At 38.3% G+C, this 24,130-nt stretch overlaps 1 protein-coding gene across 5 annotated transcripts in view; it reads left to right on the forward strand.

Moving 5' to 3' along the window:
* Positions 1-24,130, forward strand: part of TTC3 (tetratricopeptide repeat domain 3) — a 123,312-nt gene that overhangs the window by 18,864 nt on the left and 80,318 nt on the right. For 2 of the 5 annotated variants that reach the window (XM_010384139.2, XM_030914715.1), the window contains exons 8-14: positions 1,610-1,695; positions 3,641-3,735; positions 4,892-4,954; positions 16,926-16,980; positions 19,628-19,790; positions 20,758-20,803; positions 22,386-22,509. In XM_010384139.2, the coding sequence (XP_010382441.2) occupies positions 1,610-1,695; positions 3,641-3,735; positions 4,892-4,954; positions 16,926-16,980; positions 19,628-19,790; positions 20,758-20,803; positions 22,386-22,509 (632 nt within the window). The remainder of the gene's footprint in view (positions 1-1,609; positions 1,696-3,640; positions 3,736-4,891; positions 4,955-16,925; positions 16,981-19,627; positions 19,791-20,757; positions 20,804-22,385; positions 22,510-24,130) is intronic. The other 3 variants (XM_030914716.1, XM_030914717.1, XM_030914718.1) reach the window with 2 other exon arrangements.

Here is a 24,130-nt window from a genome sequence, read left to right on the forward strand (position 1 = left end):
AGCTAAGCTTATGATTTTTATTTTCTTCATGAGTCTGTTATTCTTTTATGTATGAGGTAACTGCCTTACATACTTCTTTTACTGTGTGAAATATTTTTCTTTAAAGCATTTGAATGTTAGCAGTGTTTTTATAGTGTAGTTATAGGAATCTTGAAACAGGAAAGATTTGGGTTTTCAGTAGATGATGACCAATAATTTACCATCTCTGCTGAGATAAAGGCAAATTTTGCACTACTGACTTAAGTGCTAGAAAGGAATTAAATGACACATCTTTCTCATAGATTTATTAGACACTGGGGTGTATTACACTGATAGAGGTTGTTCTCTTCATTGTTTTGGAGGCCCTTAATTATAAGCTAGATATTATGGTGGAAATGGAGAAGCAGTATCTTTTATTGGGTACACCTCTTCAGGCTGATAGCTGATTTTTTACATTCTATTTTCTTTATAATAACTCTGCAAGGTGGCTGTTATTATGTTTATTTTAGCAGTGAGCACACTGACTTTGAGAGGTTAAGTGTTGTTTCTGCAGTCTAGTAAGTAGTAGGTAGGACTAGATAAGTGAGATCTCTCTGATCTCAAAGCCCAGGTTTTCCTCCATGTAATCTTACTCTGTTCCTTAGAATTTATTTCTTTGGTGACTTTCCTAGGTCCTTTATTGAATCTTAAATTTTAGGTACTCTTTTCACTTTAGAAATGAATATGTTTGGCTAGAGGCTTAACTATAGTTTTGTTGCAGTACATTTTTTTTTTTGCCACTTTAAAACATCCTTTTTATGTAATAGCTTACAATGTAGAAAATGAGGCCTGATAAACTTTGGTTACTTACTGCATCTTAGTTTATTAAATTGTTGTAATAATAGTGTTCCAACTTCTCATTGTAACATTTTACTCATGAGAGTCAAAATACTGAATAAAAACATTTGAAAGTATTTATTTAAAATAGGTTGAGCATCAAAAATCCAAAATCTGAAATGCTCCAAAATTTGAAACTTTTTGAGCTTCGCTATGACACTCGAAGGAAATGCTCATTGGAGCATTTTGAATTTTTGGATTTGGGATACTCACCCAGTATAATGCAAATATTCCAAAATCTAAAATTATCCCAAATCCAAAACACTTCTGATCCTAAGCATTTTGAATAAGAGATACTCCATCTTTATATTAAATATATTGTAGAAAGTAGTTTTCCAGGTTTTTGTTTTCATACATTTTTATTGAATGTCGTGCATAGTACACCATACATGCTTGACAGTGTTTATTGAAGTAAGTGATTATGTGGCCTATTTGGAATATTTTATGACAGTGCATTTATTAGAAATACAATTGCAACTAATATAATAATAAATAAAGGTTTTTTATTGCTAGAAGTAAAAAGTGAGATTAGATTCATAGCAAGCAATAACTGATGTTTTCTGCAACATTTTATCAGTTTATTTTTTACTATGTTCTCTAATACACATAAAAGGTTACAAGAAACGTGCTATTTAGAAAGAATAATAATATAGGACCTTTGTGGACTCACCTAACTTAAGATTTAAAGTATTATCAATACCAATTTTTTTTTAACAAATATTCTCTCTTGCTCTCTCCTAAAAATAAAATTTAGACAAGTACCACATAACTAAAATTGTAATGGAAGACTGCAATTTACTTGAAGAACTTAAAACTCAAAGTTGTATGGATTGTATAGAGGTGAGAATGAATATAATAAATATATTTTAAGATTTGCCCGTTAGAACTTTTAACACTCAGAGGAAGTTAATAAAACTGCTGACAATATACAGTTCATAAAATTGGATGACATATTTGAGGGAAATAGCTAATATCTTGATCAGAGTTTTCTAATGATTTAAAAACCATTAATTGAAAGTGAAAATTTGATTTTTTTTTTTTTTTTTTTTTTTTGAGATGGAGTCTTGCTCTGTCGCCGGGGCTGGAGTGCAGTGGCCGGATCTCAGCTCACTGCAAGCTCCGCCTCCCAGGTTTACGCCATTCTCCTGCCTCAGCCTCCCGAGTAGCTGGGACTACAGGCGCCCGCCACCTCGCCCGGCTAGTTTATTTATTTATTTATTTTTTTTTTTATTTTTAGTAGAGACGGGGTTTCACCGTGTTAGCCAGGATGGTCTCGATCTCCTGACCTCGTGATCCGCCCGTCTCGGCCTCCCAAAGTGCTGGGATTACAGGCTTGAGCCACCGTGCCCGGCCTGAAAATTTGATTTTTAAAAACTGTAGTCTTTAATGAGTTGAAGAAGTATGATTTTCTTTGGTAACAGCTGAGATGTAATTCATGTGCTGCACTGTTCACTCATAGAAAATAGGACTTTAGGCCGGGCGCGGTGGCTCAAGCCTGTAATCCCAGCACTTTGGGAGGCCGAGACGGGCGGATCACGAGGTCAGGAGATCGAGACCATCCTGGCTAACACGGTAAAACCCCGTCTCTACTAAAAAATACAAAAAACTAGCCGGGCGAGGTGGCAGCGCCTGTAGTCCCAGCTACTCGGGAGGCTGAGGCAGGAGAATGGCGTAAACCCAGGAGGCGGAACTTGCAGTGAGCTGAGATCCGGCCACTGCACTCCAGCCTGGGCGACAGAGGGAGACTGTGTCTCAAAAAAAAAAAAAAGAAAAAGAAAAAAGAAAATAGGACTTTAACTCATTAATTTTAAAAAAGGAATTTGGGAAAATATTTAATGTTCTATTGAATTCCCTAATGCCGTTGATATGATGTGATTTAGTTTATTTTAAAAAAATCAGTGTTTGAAGTGAAAAGTTTTAGTTTTTTCTCTAGCACCCTTCATATATATTCTTATTAACCTACCAACTCATGCTTTGCAATTAGTCTAATCAACATTGCCTCTATGTTATTGATTTATATATGTTTTTCGGCACTGAGGTTTCTTGTATAATACCGTATTTGCTAACCTAAAGTTAAAATTCTACTTTGCATCTGTTTTTTAGCCTTATTACCTTATTTGCCTTATTGATAAGCTGTATTTAAAAGTGGGTCTACCAAATACAGCACAAAAATTTTAGTAATTATTCATAATGTGATGGTTTTGTTTACTTTTAATATTCTCTAACCAAGTTAGTGTTGAGACATTCAAGATAGGTTTATTTAAATATATATACTGAGACTGCGCATGATGGCTCACGCCTGTAGTCCCAGCACTTTGGAAGGTCGAGGTGGGAGGATTGCTTGAGGTCAGAAGTTCAAGACCAGCTTGGGCAACATAGCAAGACCTGGTCTCTACAAAAAAATTTTAAAAATGAGCTTGGCATGGTGGGGTGCACTTGTAGTCCTAGCTACTTGGGAGACTGAGATGGGAGGATCCCTTCGGCCTGGGAGATCGAGGCTGTTGTGAGGTGTGATTGCACCACTGCCCTCCAGCCTGGGTGACAGAGTGAGACCCTGTCTCTAAAAGTATATGTGTGTGTGTGTGTGTGTGTGTATAGTGTGTGTCATATATATATATATATATGTAACAAAATATTGGGTATTGTAATCTCATTTTCTACATAAATAATCCCCTAGTTATTTCTGATATCCAAGATAGAAACCCAGATCCATTTTTCCTAGGTATTGGGTTCTTGATTATCTTTGGAGCTAATTGATGGGTCTTCTTTCACCTTGGTTTCTCAGCAAGGAGAACTAATGAAAATGAAAGGAAATGAAGAGTTTTCCAAAGAAAGATTTGATATAGCCATTATCTATTACACCAGAGCCATTGAATATAGGTAAGAGCAAATAGAACCAAAGAAATCCTGTTTCTGTGTCAGATCAAGTTAGAATGGTAGTCAGAGGAAATAAAAACAAGATGGGGAATTGGAAAGTATCTTCCAACTTGTTATGCAGAATAGATTTTCTCATCCTTGGGCATTCGAAGCATTGAAGATGGCCTGGGTATATGAAGCTAACGTAGTAGCATAACTCAAGCAAGTCAGGCAAAATTGTGAATTTGGTTCTGCCCTCTTCCATTTTCTTTAAAACTTTCCAGTACAGAGTTATCTCTTTTGTCTTGTTCTCATTTTGCTATCAACCAAGTCCTCCCAAATTATTAACTGGTCAAAAAGGATTAAAGGATTAGTTCTTAATACTGAAGATGCCACCCATTCAGGGTTTTTTGCTTTCTAAGAGGGAACTTTTACAGGATAATTGAGAGAATACATGCATGCTCTCTACCTTGTCTTCTCTTTGCTCAGCTGCTAGAATTTTGTAGCTTTCCTCCAGATGTGCCTCATAACTGTGCCCCTGTTGTCTCAGTTGGGCCATGTAATATTGTAGCAGCCTTTGAAGGGTGCTCTGTAGCCACTGCTCTTTTTCCTCCCTTGCGCATCTCCACAGGGAATGAGGGAATCCAGTTAGTGTGTCACCTCTGAAAGGCTGCTGCCCTATTCTTTTGAGGAATAAGTGGAGGAAAGGGAGATACGTTTTACCACACATAGTCAAATAAAACTAAAAAACAAAAGTTCAAATGAAGCTATTTTAATTTGCAATTACTGTAGGCTTCCTTTCTCAGTTGTTTGTCAAAACGACGTAGTCGTAGTCCTGACTTACTGTATAAGTAATCCTATCCTCTAGAGTTACTCTGTAGTTTGCTAGCTCTTTAATATGTCTCATTTGATCTTCACAACAGCCCTATGAGTTAGAGCAACTAGAGTTATCTTCATTTTGAATATAGAGAAGTTTAGGTTGGTTCAAACAAAGTTATTTATGTAGGAAGTGAAGGAACTGGGACTTAGCCAGTTAAGACTCCAGGTCCTATATTCTTTTTGCTCTGCCACACAGATGTAAAGTTTAAAAAAAGTTTTCTTGTGCCTTATGTTTTCTGCGTGATTTTTATTTGTTTCATGTGTAATGTGCTTTACTGACTAAACATTGTGTCTTTTTAAGACCTGAAAACCACCTTCTTTATGGTAACCGAGCTCTTTGTTTTCTTCGTACTGGACAGTTTAGGTAAGTTGGTTAAAATATCTCAACCACTGAATTATTGTGCTAAATACCCATTTTTGGGAAACTTTTCTGTTTTGCAGGTATACAAGAAAATCCTTGACTAGTTCTTTGGCAGAAATACTTAAGTGGTTAAAAGAATACACTTAGGCTTTATATATAACAACAGTGACAGCAGCAGCTATTCTGATTGAGTGCAGACATATGTTAAGCATTATTTTAAGTGCTTTGCGTATGTTATTTAGTTCTCACAGCACCTGTAATAGGTAGGTAATGTTATAGTTCACATTTTACGTGACCAACGTGTACTACTAGTGATACCAAGATTTGAACACATTTTATCTGATAATGTCAAAGTCTGTGTTTATGACATCTATATTACCTCTTTATGCTCTGTTAATTAATCCATATAGTATAAAAGAAGCATTTTCATTTTTTCTCTGTTTATCCTGGTATAAAAAATTAAGTAAATATCCTTCGTAAGTGAAAGAAAGCAAATAAATTTAATAGTATAAGAGTGGAATCATAATTCATTCCTAGTTCCTTATATTGAATTTAAGCTGAGTTTTTATTTATTAGCTAAGAAAGACTGAGAAAGATACTGCACTATGATTTTATTGTTCCCACAGTATAAAATTTTTAGAACATAAATTATAAGCATTAATATTGAGCAGATAGACTATTATATTTAATTTTGTCCTGCTTTACTGTAAGAAGGGTGTAGGGTGGAGTCAAGAATACATCCACACAGTAGAAGAATATTCAAAAGAAAACAAACCAGAAAACAAAGTTGGAATCTGGGATTCTCAGAACCGAGCTTCACAGGCATAAGGTCCTGCGTAGGTATTAGTTAGAATTCATATTTGCCTCTGACCTTCAGCTGTCCAAAATGAAATGGGAAAACTTGACAAGTTACTTAATTCTCATTGTCCATAAAGAAACAATTTGTCAGGTGAAACAGTTTTCCTAGTGTTTACTTTTGAAGGAAGGTGGGCTGTAATATTAATTGAGTGATGGAGTAGAGAATAATCTCAGCAGTATTCTTATGCATAGCAAAAAACTCCCTGAAAGCACAGTTTTGAGTTTCACAAATACGTTTTTTGTGAAGTTTTCTCATGAAAGCTGAGAATCTGCTGTCAGTTGTTTTTCAGTGAAAGCACTTGTATGGGAGGGTGGGAGTGGGGAAGGTAGTATATTCTAAGCATGTAGCTTTAAAAATAACATTTATTGTGTTTTTCTTTTATTGTAAACAGAACACATTCTCATGGTAGAAAATTTGGAAAATACAAGAGTTTAAAAAGAAGAAAATAAAAATCACCAGTAATCCAACCACCTTGGAGAATACCGCTGTATTAACGTTATGCAGCTTTTAGATGGCTTAAGCCGTGGATAAACCGAGGCTATCTAGACTAGAGGAATGGATGGGCTTGACACAGTCTTCCATCAATACCACTGTCCTCAACGGGTTCTGACAAGAAATGAGCTGCAAGTGTCTTTAGGTTATTGCTTCTGGCTAGGTCCAGAATTGCATTTATTTTGTGCTGTTTAAAGGTGAATTTGTATGCTTTCAAGATCAGATGAATAGGTTGGTAACTTGGCTAGCCTCTTGTGAAAATTGAGGTGCCTATCTGAAATATTGCTTGGCAGAAGGTATCCACTTTCCACCTCTACGAGCTGAGAGGCAAACCAGGGTGTTTCTGCTCTCTTTCATGAGTGTTGAATGCTAGACACACAAGGAAGATCCTTCTAATATCTTGCTGCAACAGGAGGTGAATCAAAGTAGAAGTACAGAAGCTAGGTAGCTTGGTGAGGTAAAGGCCAAGAGCAGCTTGTGGATCTATCCTTGTACCTCCTTGCTGATGGTCTAGCTTGTGGTTTAATACCATCTACATTTCACTAGAGCCAGGTGAGCAGCATTGAGAACCCTTTGTTTCTTACTAGGCAATCACCAGTATGTATTGGATGCCTGCCTGTTTTATGCATGAAGTGTTTTACCACACTGGTTTTGCTGGTGTTTCCTACCTCCTCACATATTGTCTATATGATTTGCTCAATAATGTAGGGATGTTTTCAGAGTCCATAGTATATATAACTCATAGTATATATGTAAGTCCATAGTATAGTATATATATATCAGGTGACTAGATGGTGTGACTTAAGGAAAGAACACGTTGCCAGTAATTCGGATGTGCCATTGACACAGGAGGACCCATGCCTGAGAAAGACTTTTATCTGAGTTACTGAGGTTGAGATGTTTTGAAGCTCTCAAGCAGAGGGGTGCTGGATCTGCTGTGGGAATCTGGCTGAGCAGCTGCAGGGACAGCTGGGGGTAAAGCACCCACCCTTCCCCAGTTTGGTGAGGATGCACTCCTCAGCTGTTCTGCAAGGCCAGACTGCTTATCTCCTGTCATTGAAGCAAGAATTGAGATGTCCAAAGAGGACAGAAATGGGACAATTTAATACTAGAAAAGAAAGGAAAAAAAGGGTTAAAGTCTTGAATGCTAAAACTTCTGAAATACTTAATCCTAAAAGATTAGAAAATATAAGTTGAAACTTCAAATGAAAAAGAGATTCAATTTAAAAAAGAGAACTTTTATCATGGGGAGGGGGGAGGAGGGAGGGATTGCATTGGGGAGTTATACATGATATAAATGATGAATTGATGGGTGCTGACGAGTTGATGGGTGCAGCACACCAACATGGCATAAGTATACATATGTAACAAACCTGCACGTTATGCACATGTACCCTAGAACTTAAAGTATAATTAAAAAAAAAAAAAAAAAAAAAAAAAAAAAAAAAAAAAAAAAAGAGAACTTTGGTAAGATTAATCTCTCAAAGGGTAAAAATAATAATACTGTATCTTACAACATGGTTATCACTGTTCTGAGCACTTAATGTGTATTAACTCGTAAAACCCTCACAACTGTGTGAGGTAAGTGCTACTGCCTCTTTACAGATGATGAAACTGAGGTATAGGGAGGCCAAGCAAAGTGTCTGAGGACACTAGGTGGATGTGATGGATCCAGAATTTGAACCCAGGCAGCCTGGATGTAGAGTCTCTACTATTAATCACTATGGGAAAGTGGTGATAGAATAAAAGGGAATGTGAAAGTTGGAAAAATTAAAAAATAAATGGTCTAAATAGTCAATACACGTTTATGAGGAAATGATTATCCTTCCAGGACATGTAGATTAAAAACTATGAGTTTCTTGTTTATACCCATCAGATGGACAAAAGTTTAAAAATCTCATAATACCAAGTGTTTGAGAGGATGTGGAACAAAGGAGACTCTCATATTCAGCTGGAGAAAGTGTAAATTGGTACAATCACTTTGGAGAGCAATTTGACAAGGTGAAGATGTGCATACTCCGCAATCCACTTCTAGGCTCATATCCTCTGAACTCTCAAATGTGTACCCAAGAAGATATGTATACGCCTTCATGATAGCATTGTTTGTAAGAGTAAATAAATGGAAACGACCTAAATGGCCATCAATAGGGGAATGGATAAATATGGTATATTCATACAATGGAATTCTATATGGCAGTTAAAATGAACGCAATGTTGAGTGAAAAAGCAAGTTGCAGAATGATTTGTACACTGTGATGCCATTTATTAATGTTTAAAAACGTGCAAAACAATATGCATATATTACAGACTGTGTATTAACAATGTTTAAAAATGCATGGGCGTGTTAAACACCCAGGGAGTGGCTGGGGAGAGAAGGAGGGAAAAGGGATTGGAGTTGGGAGGGATGGTACACAGTGGATGTCAACTGTAACAAACTACTACAAAAAGAGCTGAAGTAAATATGGCAAAATGTTAATTTCTTGCTAAGGTGGTATGCCATTGGTACATGGGTGTTCGTTTTGTTAATGATGTTCTCTGTACTTTTATGTATACTTGAAATATTTGATAAAAAGTGAAACAAAATGTGATTAAAAATGCACATGAGAAAAGGAACAGAAAACAAGAACAGTGACCACTAAACATCAAGCATAAAATAGTGAACAGTGACCTTGAAAAGAGAAATATAAGTATTGTAAGGCCAGTTGCAGAAGTGTGAAGTGTGTGTGGGGAAGCCTGAGGTGAGGCACATATGGGGAAACAGATGCTTCATTCAAACATGGTGGCAGTGGCAGTGATGATTTTAATGCCAAAATAGTCATGCAGTTTGTAAATCCAACCACTTTTGGGTGAATGTAAGTTAGGCCAAGAGCCTTTCAAAACCCTTCCGGTCCTGCGAATGTTGCGCTTGGAAAACACAGGAGATGGGGTTGGCGTGAGGCAGGGGTTGGGGAACTGTGCTGCCTCCTGCGCCCCCACTCCTGCCGCAGCCTTTCCCCTTCAAATCTTCACATTGAGGATTGTGTTTATCCCAGGACATCTGGCTTAGAAGATGAAATGTCCATTTTATTCTGCTCCTTCTCAAAGTGTACTTTTCAAATACAAGTTGGTAACTATAGGGCATTTGAGAGCGATCATTGTAATTGAAGTAATCAGAACTTTTCAGTTTAGACAAGAATCTAGAGAAAGAAATTAGGCATATCTGTACCTTCTGCAGTTCCAACAGCTGATGTAATATACGTGATTAGGCTTTGCCCACTTACTATTCAATTCATTCTTGTGGGACTCATGGAAAATTCAGATTCTTTGGTGGGATGTGATGAACTGTGTAAGGGAAAATGTTAATTGGAGAAAGGGAATGCTTAGCTTGAATGGTTTTTGCGTTGCTTTGGAAAATCATGTATTTTTAAACTTGGTGTTTACTTCAACTGTTGGTATTCATTTAAGTACCCATCACATGATACTGCCTTCCATCAGATCCCAACTGTGATTGGTAGCAGACAGATAGATATTAACTGACTCCTCTCTTGTTGCTTTTTTTCCCCCTAAATTTCTCTAAGACTAGAGATATAAAGCACTGTATGTTTCTGTGAGAATTTCACAAATTCTTGTATGTGTGTGTTGGTTTGGTGAATTATTCCTCACTCTGCCCTCTGGTGTGTTTTCTTTATTTTTACTTAGAAGCCACTGAATTTGCTTTTGAAGAAAACATTTACTTTTTTCAGTCTTATTTGGGGTGTACCCCCTTTTAAAAAAAACAATAACAAATGCCCATGGTAAGCAACAGAGTAGGAAAAGGTACACTTGCCCACTCTGACCCAATCCTCTGATTCATCTCTTCATATCTTTGTGTATTCCCATAATATTTTATGCCTTTACAAGTGCTTATGTTGAACCAAATGAAGTGGCCATTTTTGTAAGTCAGAATATAGGCAGTTTTATTTGGTTTAATGTAATGTATATGTCTTTTTCTTTAAATGGGTAGGAACATACTACATACGCTGTTGTACGTTGTGGTTTTTTTTTTATATTTAAGTCTTGGAGCTTGTGGATCTGTATATAGAGAACCACCTTGTTCTTCATGTCTGCACAGTGTTTTCCTGGATGGACTTCCCATGTAATCCATTAGTTCATATTATATCAGTATATAGTTTATATGTATGATTAGTTTATATTAGTATATAGATTATTTTATTTACAGTGTTAAATTATATATTTATTAGTATGTAGATTATTTCCCTTTTAAAGATTATATATACCTATGCAATGATTATCTTTTTACTTATGTTTTACACTCAGGTTCAAATATATCTGTAGGACACATTTCTGATAAATTTATTTTACTCAGTTGAATGAAAGAACATATCATTTTAATTATAGACACTAACTTTTTATTTAAAATGTATGTTTATTCAGTCCATGGTTATTATTCACTGCATGTTTGTCAGTGACTGACCTTTATACCTGAATCTTGCTTTTGTTCCTTAGTTGGAAGATTTGGAAACTTGGGGAATAGTTGTTATTTCTTTATTGATCTGGTCAGGTCCTGAAAATAATTATAATTGAGGAAAAAAGCAATATCCCTTATATGGCTTGCAAAATTCTTGCATACTTTTTATGGTATGGTTTGAGAGAGTCAATAAATAGCATCTCCTTTCCCTTCCAAGTGCAGAATCGGTTAAAAGATGGATGGAAAAGACAGGCAACTGGTGATCAGATATTGCCTTTATTACAGATGCAATTGGAGAACAGGCCTTAACTCTGATAGTCAAGGGGCTGGTTACTACTAGGTTGGTGCAAAAGTAAATGTGGTTTTTAGAAGTAATGGCAAAACCCCTAATTACTTTTGCACCAACCAATAATTCACCCACAGTCAGAACAGGGCTCTTGGGAACTTTAAGCCTGAAAGAAAAGGGAATCTGGTGTTGTTAGATTCCAAAGAGTAAGGCCAGGTACAGTGGCTCATGCCTGTAATCCCAGCACTTTGAGAGGCTGAGGTGGATGGATCACTTGAGGTCAGGAGTTTGAGACCATCCTGGCCAACATGGTGAAACCCCGTCTCTACTAAAAATACAAAAATTAGCTGGGCATGGTGTTGCATGCCTGTAATCCCAGCTACTCGGGAGGCTGAGGCAGGAGAATCGCTTGAACCCAGGAGGCAGAGGTTTCAGTGAGCTGAGATTGCACCACTGCTGTCCAGCCTGGGCGATAGAGCGATACCATGTCTAAAAAAAATAAAAAATAAAAAGGATTCCAAAGAGTGAGAAAAAGAAGAGGCAAAGCCACATATGATTAGTGTCCCTCCCTCGCCATTAGATAAATTATTATTCATCATCTGGGGATGTTAGCCAAGGGTGGGGAGAGGAAAGAGTTCAGGAGTAATTAGCAAATCCACATGGAAACTAGGGGAGAGGGAATAAGTGTTCTTTACAAACATCGTCTTTTAGGGCAGAATGTAGCATATTTTATATGCAGTAATGAGGAGGGGCTGGAAAAATAAAAATACTTCCCCATGTAAGAGCAGTAAGTTGGAGCACCTGTACTGGAACTCTGTTTCTTACTCTGTTTAATACTCTTACCGTGTCACACAGTCTTCAAGAGTAAATAACTGTTTGCATCTTGAGTCTTGTCCCATTTTGATACATCTCTTGTGCAGGGAATTGCTGCTACCAAAAGTCAAACCTGATTATTTAGACCCTGGGCTGCAGTGGTCTGGATAAGCAATAGCATCATGTAATTGACTATGCCCACTTTGCCTTAGTTGTAGGATGTTGTCATATGCCAGTAAATGTGAAATTTTATTAGCATTAATTGCATTCATATACTAATATTGTGATATTTATAATATATGCTATTATAACAATGCTGTTTGTAGTGCTATTATTATAATAAAGTAACATTCAGCATTGATTCAACAAATATTGGGGTTCTGTTGATGGATAATGTCAGAAATGAGCAAAAACAGCCTCTGTGTTTCAGACAGTGGGCTGGCATTGTGAGGGCCTGTATTGGGAGGAATTTGTTGCATTTGTGGTACTGATAGTTGCTAGATGGCCTGAATACAGAGGAGAGGGTAGTATGGCCATAGGCTAAGCCAAGGAGGGCCTTGTAGGCTGTGTTAAGGCTTTTGGCCTTTAAGAGCAATAAGAAAGTAAAGGATTTTAAACTGAGGAGAGAGCATGATTAGTACTTAAAAAAAAATTGAGTACAGTGAAAATGGATCTGAAGGGGATGTAGTAGGAGGCTGTTACAGTAGCCCAGGCCAGAGATGATGGCTTCCAGCAGAATATTGACAGTGGAAATGGAAAAGTGGAAGGATTCAAGAGTTTAGAGGTGAAGTTGACAGAAGTTGCTTGTGGTTGGTGTTGGAACGTGAGAGTGAAGGCGGTTGGAACTGTTCTGACGTTTCTGCCTTAAGCAGCATTATGGATTATGGGCCTACTCACTCACATTGGGATTGCTGGAAGAGGAATAAATTTGTAGGAGGTAGAACTGCACTTCACTCTCAGACACTGAATCGAAGTACCTTTGAAGGCCAGGCGTGGTGACTCACAGCTGTAATCCCAGCACTTTGGGAGGCCGAGGTGGGAGGATCACCAAAGTTCAGGAGTTTGAGACCAGCCTGGCCAACATGGCGAAACCCCGTCTCTACTACAACTACAAAAATTAGCTGGGCGTGGTGAGGGGAGTGCGTCTAATCTCAGTTACTCAGGAGGTTGAGGCAGGAGAACTGCTTGAACCTGAGAGGCGGAGGATGCAGTGAGCCAAAATTGCACCACTGCACTCCAGCCTGGGCAACAAGAGCAAAACTCTGTCTCAAAAAAAAAAAAAAAAAAAAAGTGCCTTTGAAGCATCCAAATTGCAATGTTGTATAGGTAGTGAGTTATATGGGTCTGGAACTCAAGGGAGAGTTTGGACGGGAGACATGTTTGGGATAGTTAGCCTCCATGATTTGAAGTTGTGGGTGAGATTGCTTACAGAAGTGTTTGTCAACCGGGACTGCACTTTGGAATCACTGAACTTTGACAAATACCACCCACCCTAGATATTCTGATTCAATTAATCTAGAGTAAAGCTTGGGCATTGGGCTTATAGGAGCTCCCCAGATGGTACTAATGTGCAGTCAAGGTTGAGACCCACTGGCCTAGAGAGAACCTAGGCTGAGACTAGGAGAGGAATCAGGATTGAGCCTTGAACACATATGACCAGTTGGAGAAGGATGAGCCTGCCCAGGGGAGTATTAAAAGGTGATCAGAGAGATGGAACAAAGACTAAGTGTGGTGTTAGAAGTAAGTAAAAGAATGGTCAGCAGTGTCTGTTGGCTACTGAGAAGCCAGTTACAGTGGAACTTAGATTTGGCAACATAGATGTCATTCAGTAACCATAGGGAAAGCTGTCAGTTCTTGGAACAGATGCCAATTAGATGGGGTTGAGAAATGCGAGGAAATGGAGACAGCTAGCACAGGCAGCTTTTAAAGGTATTTGGGGAGAGAGACCCAGTGTGTCTCTTTAAATGGTAAAGAAAACTTACCTTATTCAGGAGTTCCAGAAGAAGGTGGCGCTTGGGTTGTATATTCAGTGGCTCAGCAATGTCATCAGAGACTTAGATTTTTCCAGCCTCAGTGTGTGACTTGGTCCTCAGGCTGTCCCCTCAGAATGTAGGATGGCTGCTGTAATTCATACGTCTTCAGCAGAAGAAGGACAACTTTGTCTTATGTACTTTTAAAAAAAATCTTAATACACATGCTGAAAAGTATACAAGTGTTAAGTGTAGATGGAATTTTCAGAAGTCAAACAACTGTAACCAGCACGCAAATGACAACCCCAGTACCCCAGAAGTTCCTCTTGTTCCTCCTCCTAGTCATGACCCACCTCCTCCCCCAGGATAACTACCAGCCTGGCTTCCGGTGGTTAATTTTGCCTCTTTTAGTGCAATGTAATGAAATAATATACTATGTATTCTTTTATGTTTGGTTTTCAGCATCGTTTTTGAGATCCATATTGTTGCATGTAGTAAAGTGTTCATCGATTGCATGAATATACCACATTTTATCCATTCTATTGTTGATGGGCATTTGGGTAGCTTCTTGTATTTGGCTTTTACAGATAGTATTGTTGTGAACATACGTATTCATTTCTGTTGAGTGTATAATCAGGGAGTGGAATTGCTGTGGACAGAGGGTATGCTTATATGCATTTAGCTTTCCTGTGTGATTGTATCATTTTGTACTCTTACAGCCGCATATGAGAGTTTCAGTTCTGTGCCCTCACCAACACTTACTATTTTTCATCTTTTATTGTAGACATTCTGGTGGGTGATGGTGGTATACCACTGTGATTATAATTTGCATTTTCATAAATTGATTAAGGATGTTTCAGATTTTCATAAGGTTATTGACCATTTGGATATTCTCTTTTGTGAAGTGCCTGTTTAAGTCTTTTGCTATTTTTTTCTCTTGAGTAGAATGCCTTATTCATTTTTAGGAGTTTTTCTCTTGTATTCTGAATATGAGTCATTGGTCAGATATATGTATTGCAAATATCTTCTCACACTCAGTGGCTTGCCTTTTCACTGTCGATGTTTTCTTTTCACAAACAAGTTACTAATTTTAATGTAGTACAGTTTATCGGTTTTTCTCTCTGTGATAAGCTCTTTTTGTGTTCTGTTTATCGTCTTTACCCATTCAAAGGTTACCAGATTCTCTGTGTTTCGTCTGAAGGTTTGATTGTTCAACTCTGATGTACAACTTTGTATTTAGTGTGAGGTAGGGTTCAAGATTCATATGGGCCTGAAGCGGTGGCTCATGCCTGTAATCCCAGCACTTTGGGAGGACAAGGCAGGAACTTTGGCAAATACCACCCACTTGACAAATACCATTGCTTGAGCCCAGGAGTTTGAGACCACCCTGGGCAACATAGTGGGACCCTGTCTCTCCAAAAAATTCAGAAATTAGCCAGAAATTAGCTAGGCATGATGGCACGTGCCTGTAGTACCAGCTACTCAGGAGGCTTAGGTGGGAGGAGTGCTTGAGCCTGTGATGTCAAGGCTGTGGTGAGAGGGACTGGCACTGCACTCCAGCCTGGGTGACAGAGTGAGACCTTGTTTCAAAAAAAAAAGAAAAAAAAGATTCATATGGATGTCCAATTGACCCAGCACCATTTATTAAGAGAGTATATTTTCTCCATGTACTGCAGTATTACCTTTGTCATGAATCAGGTGATTATGTGTAAGAATCCATTTCTAGTTTCTTTAGTCTATTTTGTTGGTCAGGTTATCTGTCCTCATCTAGTTGGGTTTTTTTTTTTTTTAATGTAAACTTTTAGTAGGTATTGATATCTGGTAGTATAAGTTATCTAGTTCTTGAAATCTCTTTAATAGTGATGAATTAGCATAAATATGAATGTGAAATGATGAACCAGCAAATCTTAATCTATGTTGAAAAAAGTAGGTGAATAAATCAGTGAGCTGGGTACCCCAAGGAGATAGGGACAGTTGAACAAGTTAAATGGGATAACCTAGGTTATAGTGGGAGTTGGATACCTGAATTAGTGATTGAACAGTTTGAAGTTTGAACAGTTTTGAGTGATGCTAAGTTCCAGGGGTGCAGTGATGGGTGGCTGAGTTGGGCTAGAGGTGGAAGTCATTGAAGATAAGGAAGCCAGGAAACTGATAGACTGTGGTCTGGATCTGTTAGTACTTGATAGGTTATGAAAGTACATTTAATAATGTAGTATCTAATTTAATATCTACCTCAGAACAGGTAGAACAGAATTATTCACATTTTACAGATGAGAAAAATGGGCCCAGAGATGTTAATAACTCCCTAATAGCCCCAAGAAAATTAGTGATTAAATTAGACCTAACCTGGGTCTTATGGTCTAGCTTCCATGCTCTGTTCAGTGTAGCTTAACTGATGTTGTGTGAGAGACCTGTTAGTGATACATCTGGAAAGTCTTACTGACATGCAGAAATAGTATAGAAAAACGTACAAATAAGAATGTTATAGGCTGGGCGTGGTGGCTCACACCTTTAATCCCAACACTTTTGGAGGCTGAGGCAGGTGGAGGCCGAGGCAGGTGGATCACAAGGTCAGGAGATCAAGCCCATCGTGGCTAACATGGTGAAACCCTGTCCCTACTAAATATTTAAAAAATTAGCCGGGTGTGGTGGCATGCACCTGTAATCCCAGCTACTCTGGAGGCTGAGACAGGAGAATCACTTGAACCCGGGAGGTGGAGGTTGCAGTGAGCCGAGATCACGCCGCTGCACTCCACCCTGGGCAACAGAGCGAGACTCCATCTCAAAAAAAAAGAAAAAAAAAAAAAAGAAGAATGCTGTGCGTAGATATGATGTTGATATGTGCAAGAAATACTTCAGAAATATTAAAAGTAGTTATTCCTGGGTAGTTGTGATTGTGACTCTGGGTGACTTTTTCCCTTTGTTTTATTTTTCTGTATTTTCCAAATTTCCTATAATGGACGTATATTACATGGATTTTTAAAAATTAAAATTATCTTTTGACTAGATAATATACATGGAAAATTCACAAAGTATACATATGCAAGATACAATACTTTTACTAAAAAAGTGAAAAATTTTAAATGCTTAATTGTTTTTCTTTTTAGAAATGCACTCGGTGATGGAAAGAGAGCCACTATTCTGAAGAACACTTGGCCAAAGGTAGGTTTCTTCTATATTTTACTTTGAGCAAATAATGCCATACAACATTGTGAAAAATCTGTTTACTGGGTGTGTTTGTTCATAAAAATGCTATATGAAATTACGTAGAGCTCCAGAATGTGAAAGGGCGGTCATGAGATCCATGATCATCATGGGGACCCAGCCACAGCAGTGACAGGCTGTGTGTGAGGACAGGCGGCCTGTGGGCATCTTGAGCCTTCAGGGTGCCTTAGTGATTGAGAGGTCATCTCTGCATATTCTGGGTGGGTGTGCCTGAGTGTGAAAAACCACTTAAAACTGGGAAGGAACTATAGGAGGCTGTCTTTATAGGAGGCAGGAAAAGGTTTCTTAACACACAGTGCACAAATCAGCAGTGAAAAAACCCATCTTGATACATTTGGCTATATCAAACTTAAAAACTTGTGTATGTCAAAAGACGCCGTAGATGAAATAGTAGTTTGAGAGGAGATAATTTGCCACATATATAACTGGTAGGATTTATAGCCGGAATATGCACATAATTCCTAAAGTAAATAAGAAACCCAGTAGAAAATGGGCCAGTAAAACAAGTAAGCATTTCACAGAAGAGTAATCCTGAATGGCCGATAGAAATAGAAATAGTTTCTTATTTATAGTAGGATTTGGTAAATTGTAAGGATTTGGTACACAGAAAAATGAAACCAATAGTGCAGAATAGAGGGCCTCCACACAGAACCCACTATGTGCGTAAATTTTACAGTGTCATAATGTTTGAGTCCTTCAGATTGGCAGAAATTAAAGAGGCTGATTGTCCTGAGTGTTGGTGGGTATGTGTAGTAACAGGAAGCCCCAGTAAACTGGTGGGAGTGTGATTGCTTACAACCAACTCAGGGAGCAGTATGATAGACAGACTCCACAGTTACTTGGTTCTGAGTGTGTGTACCCTAGAAAATTTCTAGCAAATATGCACATGGTGAGATATACAAGGTTGGTCATTGCAGCGCTGTTTTATTGGCATACTACTGCAAATACCTACATGTCTGTTGATGAAGCAGCAGGTAAATGTGGTATTTTCACTTGATCAAAGTTGTTGCTCTGACCTGTGTGATCTGTCCCCGTCTTGAAGACTTGTTATTTCTCCAACCTCACTCCTCCTGTTCTGTCCCTGGTTCACTTTATGTTGGCGCTTGGCATCCTCACTGTTCCTCAGACATGCCAGGCCCACTTCCACTTTGTACTTGCCCTTCCCTCTGCCTGGAATGCTTTTCCCCGGAGCGTTGGCCAGCCGCCTTATTTCCTTGCAGTCGGTATTGAAAGGACTCTTCTCAGTGAAACATTCCCTGGCCACATTACTAAAATGCCAAACACCTCACTTCCTATGCATTTCTTATCTTCTTTCCCTGCTTTCCTTTTTTCCTCTTTGGAGTTACCATTATTGAATACATTATACCTACTGTTTGAGTTATATTGGCTATTGTGTGTGTCTTCCAGTATAATATGAGCTCCCCAAGGAAAGATTTTTTTGGTGTTTGGTTCACTTCACTCTTGAATCCAGACTGTCTGACTAGCTGCCTGACACTTAGCAGGCACGCGTTAGTAAATAATTGTTGACTTAGTGATTGAATGAATCAAATAGTAGATTGCAGTTGAATTAACTGGCTTATCAACATTTACGGATTTTTAAAAGTGTTAAATGAAAAAGTCAGTAAAACATAGGCTGGAAAAATATCTATCAAGTTCATGATAGTGTTTGCTTCTAGGCAGTAAGAGAGGGAAAGGAGATTGGAGAGGGTGCAAAGGAGATTTCAGCCATATCTGTATCATCAGAAATAGTTTTATTTCTTTCATTAAAAAATCAGAAGCAAATATAACAAAATGTTAACAGTTAATTCTGGGTATCTGTGTATTAGTCTCTGTATTTTCCTAAACTGTAAAAATCTCCATTTTTTTTTTTAAGTGAAGCTTTAGATGCCAGGCGTGATGGCTCACACCTATAATCCTAGCACTTTAGGAGGCCGAGGCAGGCAGATCACTTGAGGTCAGGAGTTTGAGACCAGCCTGGCTAACATGTGAAACTCCGTCTTTACAAAAAAAACACGAAAAAATTAGCTGGTTGTGGTGATGCATGCCTGTAGTTCTAGCTACTCAGGAGGCTGAGGCAGGAGAATCATTTGAACTCAGGAGGTTCAGAGGTATCGGAAAACCACAGCACAGGCCAATGGTTTCATCCAGCTCTAAAAACTTCTCCATTTCCAGGTGTAGGAAAGACGATGACTTGGAGACTGTTATTGCCTTCAAATATTTTAAAAACATGAAGTTATTTATAATGAATGACATTTTTTACTTTATCTGGCAGAAATTATTGTATTATCTGTTAGCAAAATATAACAAAAGTTGAACTGTTTGCTGTGGGTACAGAAATTTCTTAAGCAAAAATATTGATCCTTAATTATTGTAATTATTTGTCTATTTATAACTTTTCACTTAGCTCATTAGGTCATTTTATTTCCTGAGGTATTAACATTTTAAATTTATTTTTCATTGGTAGGGACCTAATCTAATATTTTAAGTAATGAATCCGTTTTCAAGCAAGATAGTGTTCCTTACCTGTTTTCTTTAACTTAAGCATATTTTTGAGAAAAAATTTAAATTTATCTTTTTGGAACAGGGTCATTATCGTTATTGTGATGCTCTTTCTATGCTGGGGGAATATGACTGGGCCCTGCAAGCAAACATAAAAGCTCAAAAACTCTGTAAAAATGACCCTGAGGGAATCAAGGATCTAATTCAGCAGCATGTAAAGTTACAAAAACAAATAGAAGACCTACAAGGTATTTCACCTAAGACTCTTTTGGTTACAGTCTAATTCCCTTTCAGACTTTGGAAGGTGGGTTTCTTGGATTGACAGAGGACCACAAATCAATCCTCAGATGACTTATCCTTATTTTAGCATGTTATCTTGGTCATGGCACTTGAGTTTTTCATTTCTATCTGTGTAGAGTTACATGTTATCCATTAGGTAATTATAAATGATTTGTACTTTTTATTTGAAACAGACAGCAGCTAAATTGTTATTATTTGTTCTTCTGTAGAAAAAAAAACCCTTTCAGAAATTTTGAATACAATAAAAGCTTTTTGAAACAAAATTATTTAAAAATACTTCCTTCGTTACTAAAGTTATTCCTAAAGAAAAGACCCCAGAGCTGCTTGATGTTTCTGCACCGTTTGTGCTAATTCTATAGTGTGCTGAACATATGTATATGTAGTGTGTTTTATATATATAGCAGAAATTGGCTGTGCAGGCTAGGAGTTGTAGATTTTCATTCTGCCCTTGTTTTCTCTACTACGTCTTTTTGCTTTCTCCAATGCCTGAAAGTCCCTTAATCTACATTTTTAGTGTATGAGTTTTTCCTGCTTTTTATTCTTCGGGTCGTAAAATGCTGAGCTGAACAGCTCTGTTTGACTGGCAGATGTTGTTATCCATCATAACATGATTATATAATAAGATCGTGAGTTCCTTGAAGACAGGTACCACCTCTGATTCAGATTTACATGTTGCTGTCAACTTGTCAATGATCACATGTGATGGAATGTCAGACAAAGTTTATGTAACATTTTGTTGACACCATCCTAAAACTAAAGACATCTAGAAATGAAAAATTGCTTAGGTTTACTTTTCAGTTTTCTAAATTTGATGTTCCTTATTATCAGCTTAAAGTAAATTTGAAAATCTTTTAAAGTCTTATGTTGCCAATCCATTGATTACTATGTATATGTGTGTGTGACTGACTTTTATAGGTCGAACAGCAAATAAGGATCCAATTAAAGCCTTTTACGAAAACAGGTAAGTTAATAGCAGGTCAGTAGCTGCTGCTAGGAATGGCTTTGCTCCATGAATTTAAGAATCACTTCTGTTTGACGCTTTAGGAGCTAATAGCAACCATAGTAAAGTTGGAGATGGAAGGAAGAGAGGTAGTTTTTTAAGTGCCTGTGTTATCAGGTGACCTGTAAGTTGTCAGATTTATTTCGCTGTTTTTCTGAACCATATAGATATAAGTAGCCTAATCCTGTGGGAAAAGAGGGGTGAAATGTTAATTGGACCTTACTATGCTTGAATGGGACCAGTTTGGCCATGAAGCTCCTGGCAGCAGAGAGCTGGGACATAGCCTGTGCCCTCTGCCCTTCACCTCTGTCTTGGAAACATCTATGGCAAAAACCACAAGTACTCTTGGACCAACCTAATACTTCCAGCTTCCTGATGTCTTTCAAAGGCTAAGATACTTCCTATTAGAATTAGGCAACAGACAGACTTGAGTATGCTCACAAGAAAACAATAGCAACCAGGGTTCTACCTTTGCATATTTGGCAGTTAAAACAGATTAAATGTTTTTCTGCATGCTTGTTCAGATGTCTGGGATATTGAAGCTGCTCATTCTGTAGCATGCTGAACATGTAGACATAAAGAAATTGGCTGCGGAGTCTTTAAATTTAATTTTAGTATCCGAATTTAACTTAAATTAGGATATTTAAATTTAACACAAGGACATAGGTTTTTTTGTTCGTTTGTTTTTTAAATTTTTTTGAGACGGAGTTTCACTCTGTCACCCAGGCTGGAGTGCAGTGATGTGATCTTGGCTCACTGCAACCTCTGCCTCTAGGTTCAAGCGATTCTCCTGCCTCAACCTCTCGAGTAACTGGGACCACAGGCAGCTGCCACCATGCCTGACTAATTTTTGTATTTTTGGTAGAGATGGGGTTTCACCATGTTGGCCAGGCTGGTCTCGAACTCCTGACCTCAAGTGATCTGCTTGCCTTGGCCTCCAAAGTGCTGAGATTACAAGTGAGCCACTGTGCCCAGCCTGAGCCACTGCATCTGGTTAGAACCCAGAATGCTTTTTTTTGAAGTTGTTGTTTTTTTTTTTTTTTTTTTTTTGAGACAGAGTCTCCTTCTGTCTCACCTAGGCTGGAGTGCAGTGGCACAATCTTAGGTCACTGCAACCTCCGTCTACTGGGTTCAAGCAGTTCTTCTGCCTCAGCCTCCCCAGTTGCTGGGATTACAGGCACATGCCACCACACCTGGCTGATTTTTGTATTTTTAGTAGAGACGGGGGTCTCACGATGTTGGCCAGGCTGATCTCGAACTCCTGACCTTAGCTGATCCACCTGCCCTGGACTCCCAAAGTGCTGGAATTACAGGTGTGAGCCACCGCACCCGGCCATTGAACTGTTCTTTCTTTATTTTGAGTTTAATACCAAATTTAAAATAATGTTTATTGATAAAGCCCCATCTCACAGGTAGAAAATCTTTTTAAAACAATAATACCTTGCTTTCAAGGAAAAAAGGCTGTGATTGTTGCAACCTGTTCATTCAAAGGATAACTTTTTAAAAATATATAATAATTCATTTCTTTTTTCCCTCCACTTAGGGCCTACACACCTAGGAATTTATCAACACCTGTATTTGCAACTTCACTTAACTTTGTGGAGAAGGAAAGAGATTTCAGAAAAATTAATCACGAAATGGCCAGCGGTGGTAATCAGAATCTAAAGGTAAGCTCCATTGAAAACTACAGTTTTTTTCAAGTATAGATAGTCTCATATTTTTACAGTAATATTTTGGTAGTAATAGAAACCAAATTTTTGGCGATTTGAACCCTTTTTGCCTATTGTTACCAAAAGAATGATTCTTTTTATAATAAATAATCTGAGTATCTCATACAACTACATAAATATAATATTTTAAAGTCACAGAATTTTAAAATAACCATTTTGGGCCGGGCGCAGTGGCTCACGCCTGTAATCCCAGCACTCTGGGAGGCCAAGGCGGGCGGATCACAAGGTCAGGAGATCGAGACCATTCTGGCTAACACGGTGAAACCCCGTCTCTATAAAAATACAAAATATTAGCCGGGCGTGGTGGCGGGCTCCTGTAGTCCCAGCTACTCGGGAGGCTGAGGCAGGAGAATGGCGTGAACCCGGGAGGCGGAGCTTGCAGTGAGCTGAGATCCGGCCACTGCACTCCAGCCTGGTCGATGAGCAAGACTCCGTCTCAAAAAAAAAATAAAATTAAATTTAAAAATAACGATTTTGTCACTTACTTCTCTTTGTATCTTCTTCCTTCGGTGGTTGGAAAAGTCCTCTTGTTGATAACATTGAAAATTTCTAAGAGACTGTGTTCAGTTAGGGAGAGGAGTTTATACTGAGCATTTCCAGCTGGATCTGGAATTGTTTTGAGCATTTCCAGCTGGATCTGAAGCTAAGGGTCTGTAAACACTCACCCCAGCCTACCCTAGCAGCCCTTTTCCAGCCTTCCACCCTTTTTGAGGTCTTGAAATCACACAGGTTTACTTGGTGCTTCTAAATGAACTCTACTTTTGGGTTCAAGCCATTCTATCCAGATCGTACTTCTTCCTCAAAACCAAACACAAATGCTATATCCTCACTAACATTTTTCTTAACCACTCCAGCTTAAGTGATTTTTCCCTTTTGTGAGCTGTGAGAGATATTACTGACTATGCAATTAACATGTCAATAACAACACAGTACTTTCTTTTCTTCATAAGGATGATTGTTGTTTAACTACTGAAGTGATGTGTCTTTTCACCCCATTTGATTGTAAGCTGTCTGAGAACAGGAGTTACCTCCTGTATCTCTCTGTATCTATGGTAGACCTAAATCATAATAATGATCACTATTATAATTGATCTTTAATAATTGAATATATTTAATAATTTATTATATATAGAAAAATATCATCAGTAGCTTCTTTTTCGGCTTACCCTTTTGTAGTTATACTCACGAGTACCATATTGCCGCTTCTCTCTCTTTTTTTTTTTTTTGAGTTGAAGTCTTGCTCTGTTGCCCAGGCTTGAGTGCAGTGGTGCGATCTCCGCTCACTGCAAGCTCCACCTCCCGGGTTCACACCATTCTCCTGCCTCAGCCTTCCGAGTAGCTGGGACTGCAGGTGCCCACCACCACGCCTGGTTAATTTTTTTGTAGTTTTAGTAGAGACAGGGTTTCATCATGTTAGCCAGGATGGTCTCGATCTCCTGACCTCATGATCCGCCTGCCTCGGCCTCCCAAAGTGCTGGGATTACAGGCGTGAGCCACTGCACCCGGCTGCTGCTTCTGTTTTCTTCCTGCAATTTATATTTTTAAAATAGTTTTACTC

Source organism: Rhinopithecus roxellana, chromosome 13, assembly GCF_007565055.1.
Source record: "Rhinopithecus roxellana isolate Shanxi Qingling chromosome 13, ASM756505v1, whole genome shotgun sequence".
NCBI classification, from domain to species: Eukaryota; Metazoa; Chordata; class Mammalia; order Primates; family Cercopithecidae; genus Rhinopithecus; species Rhinopithecus roxellana.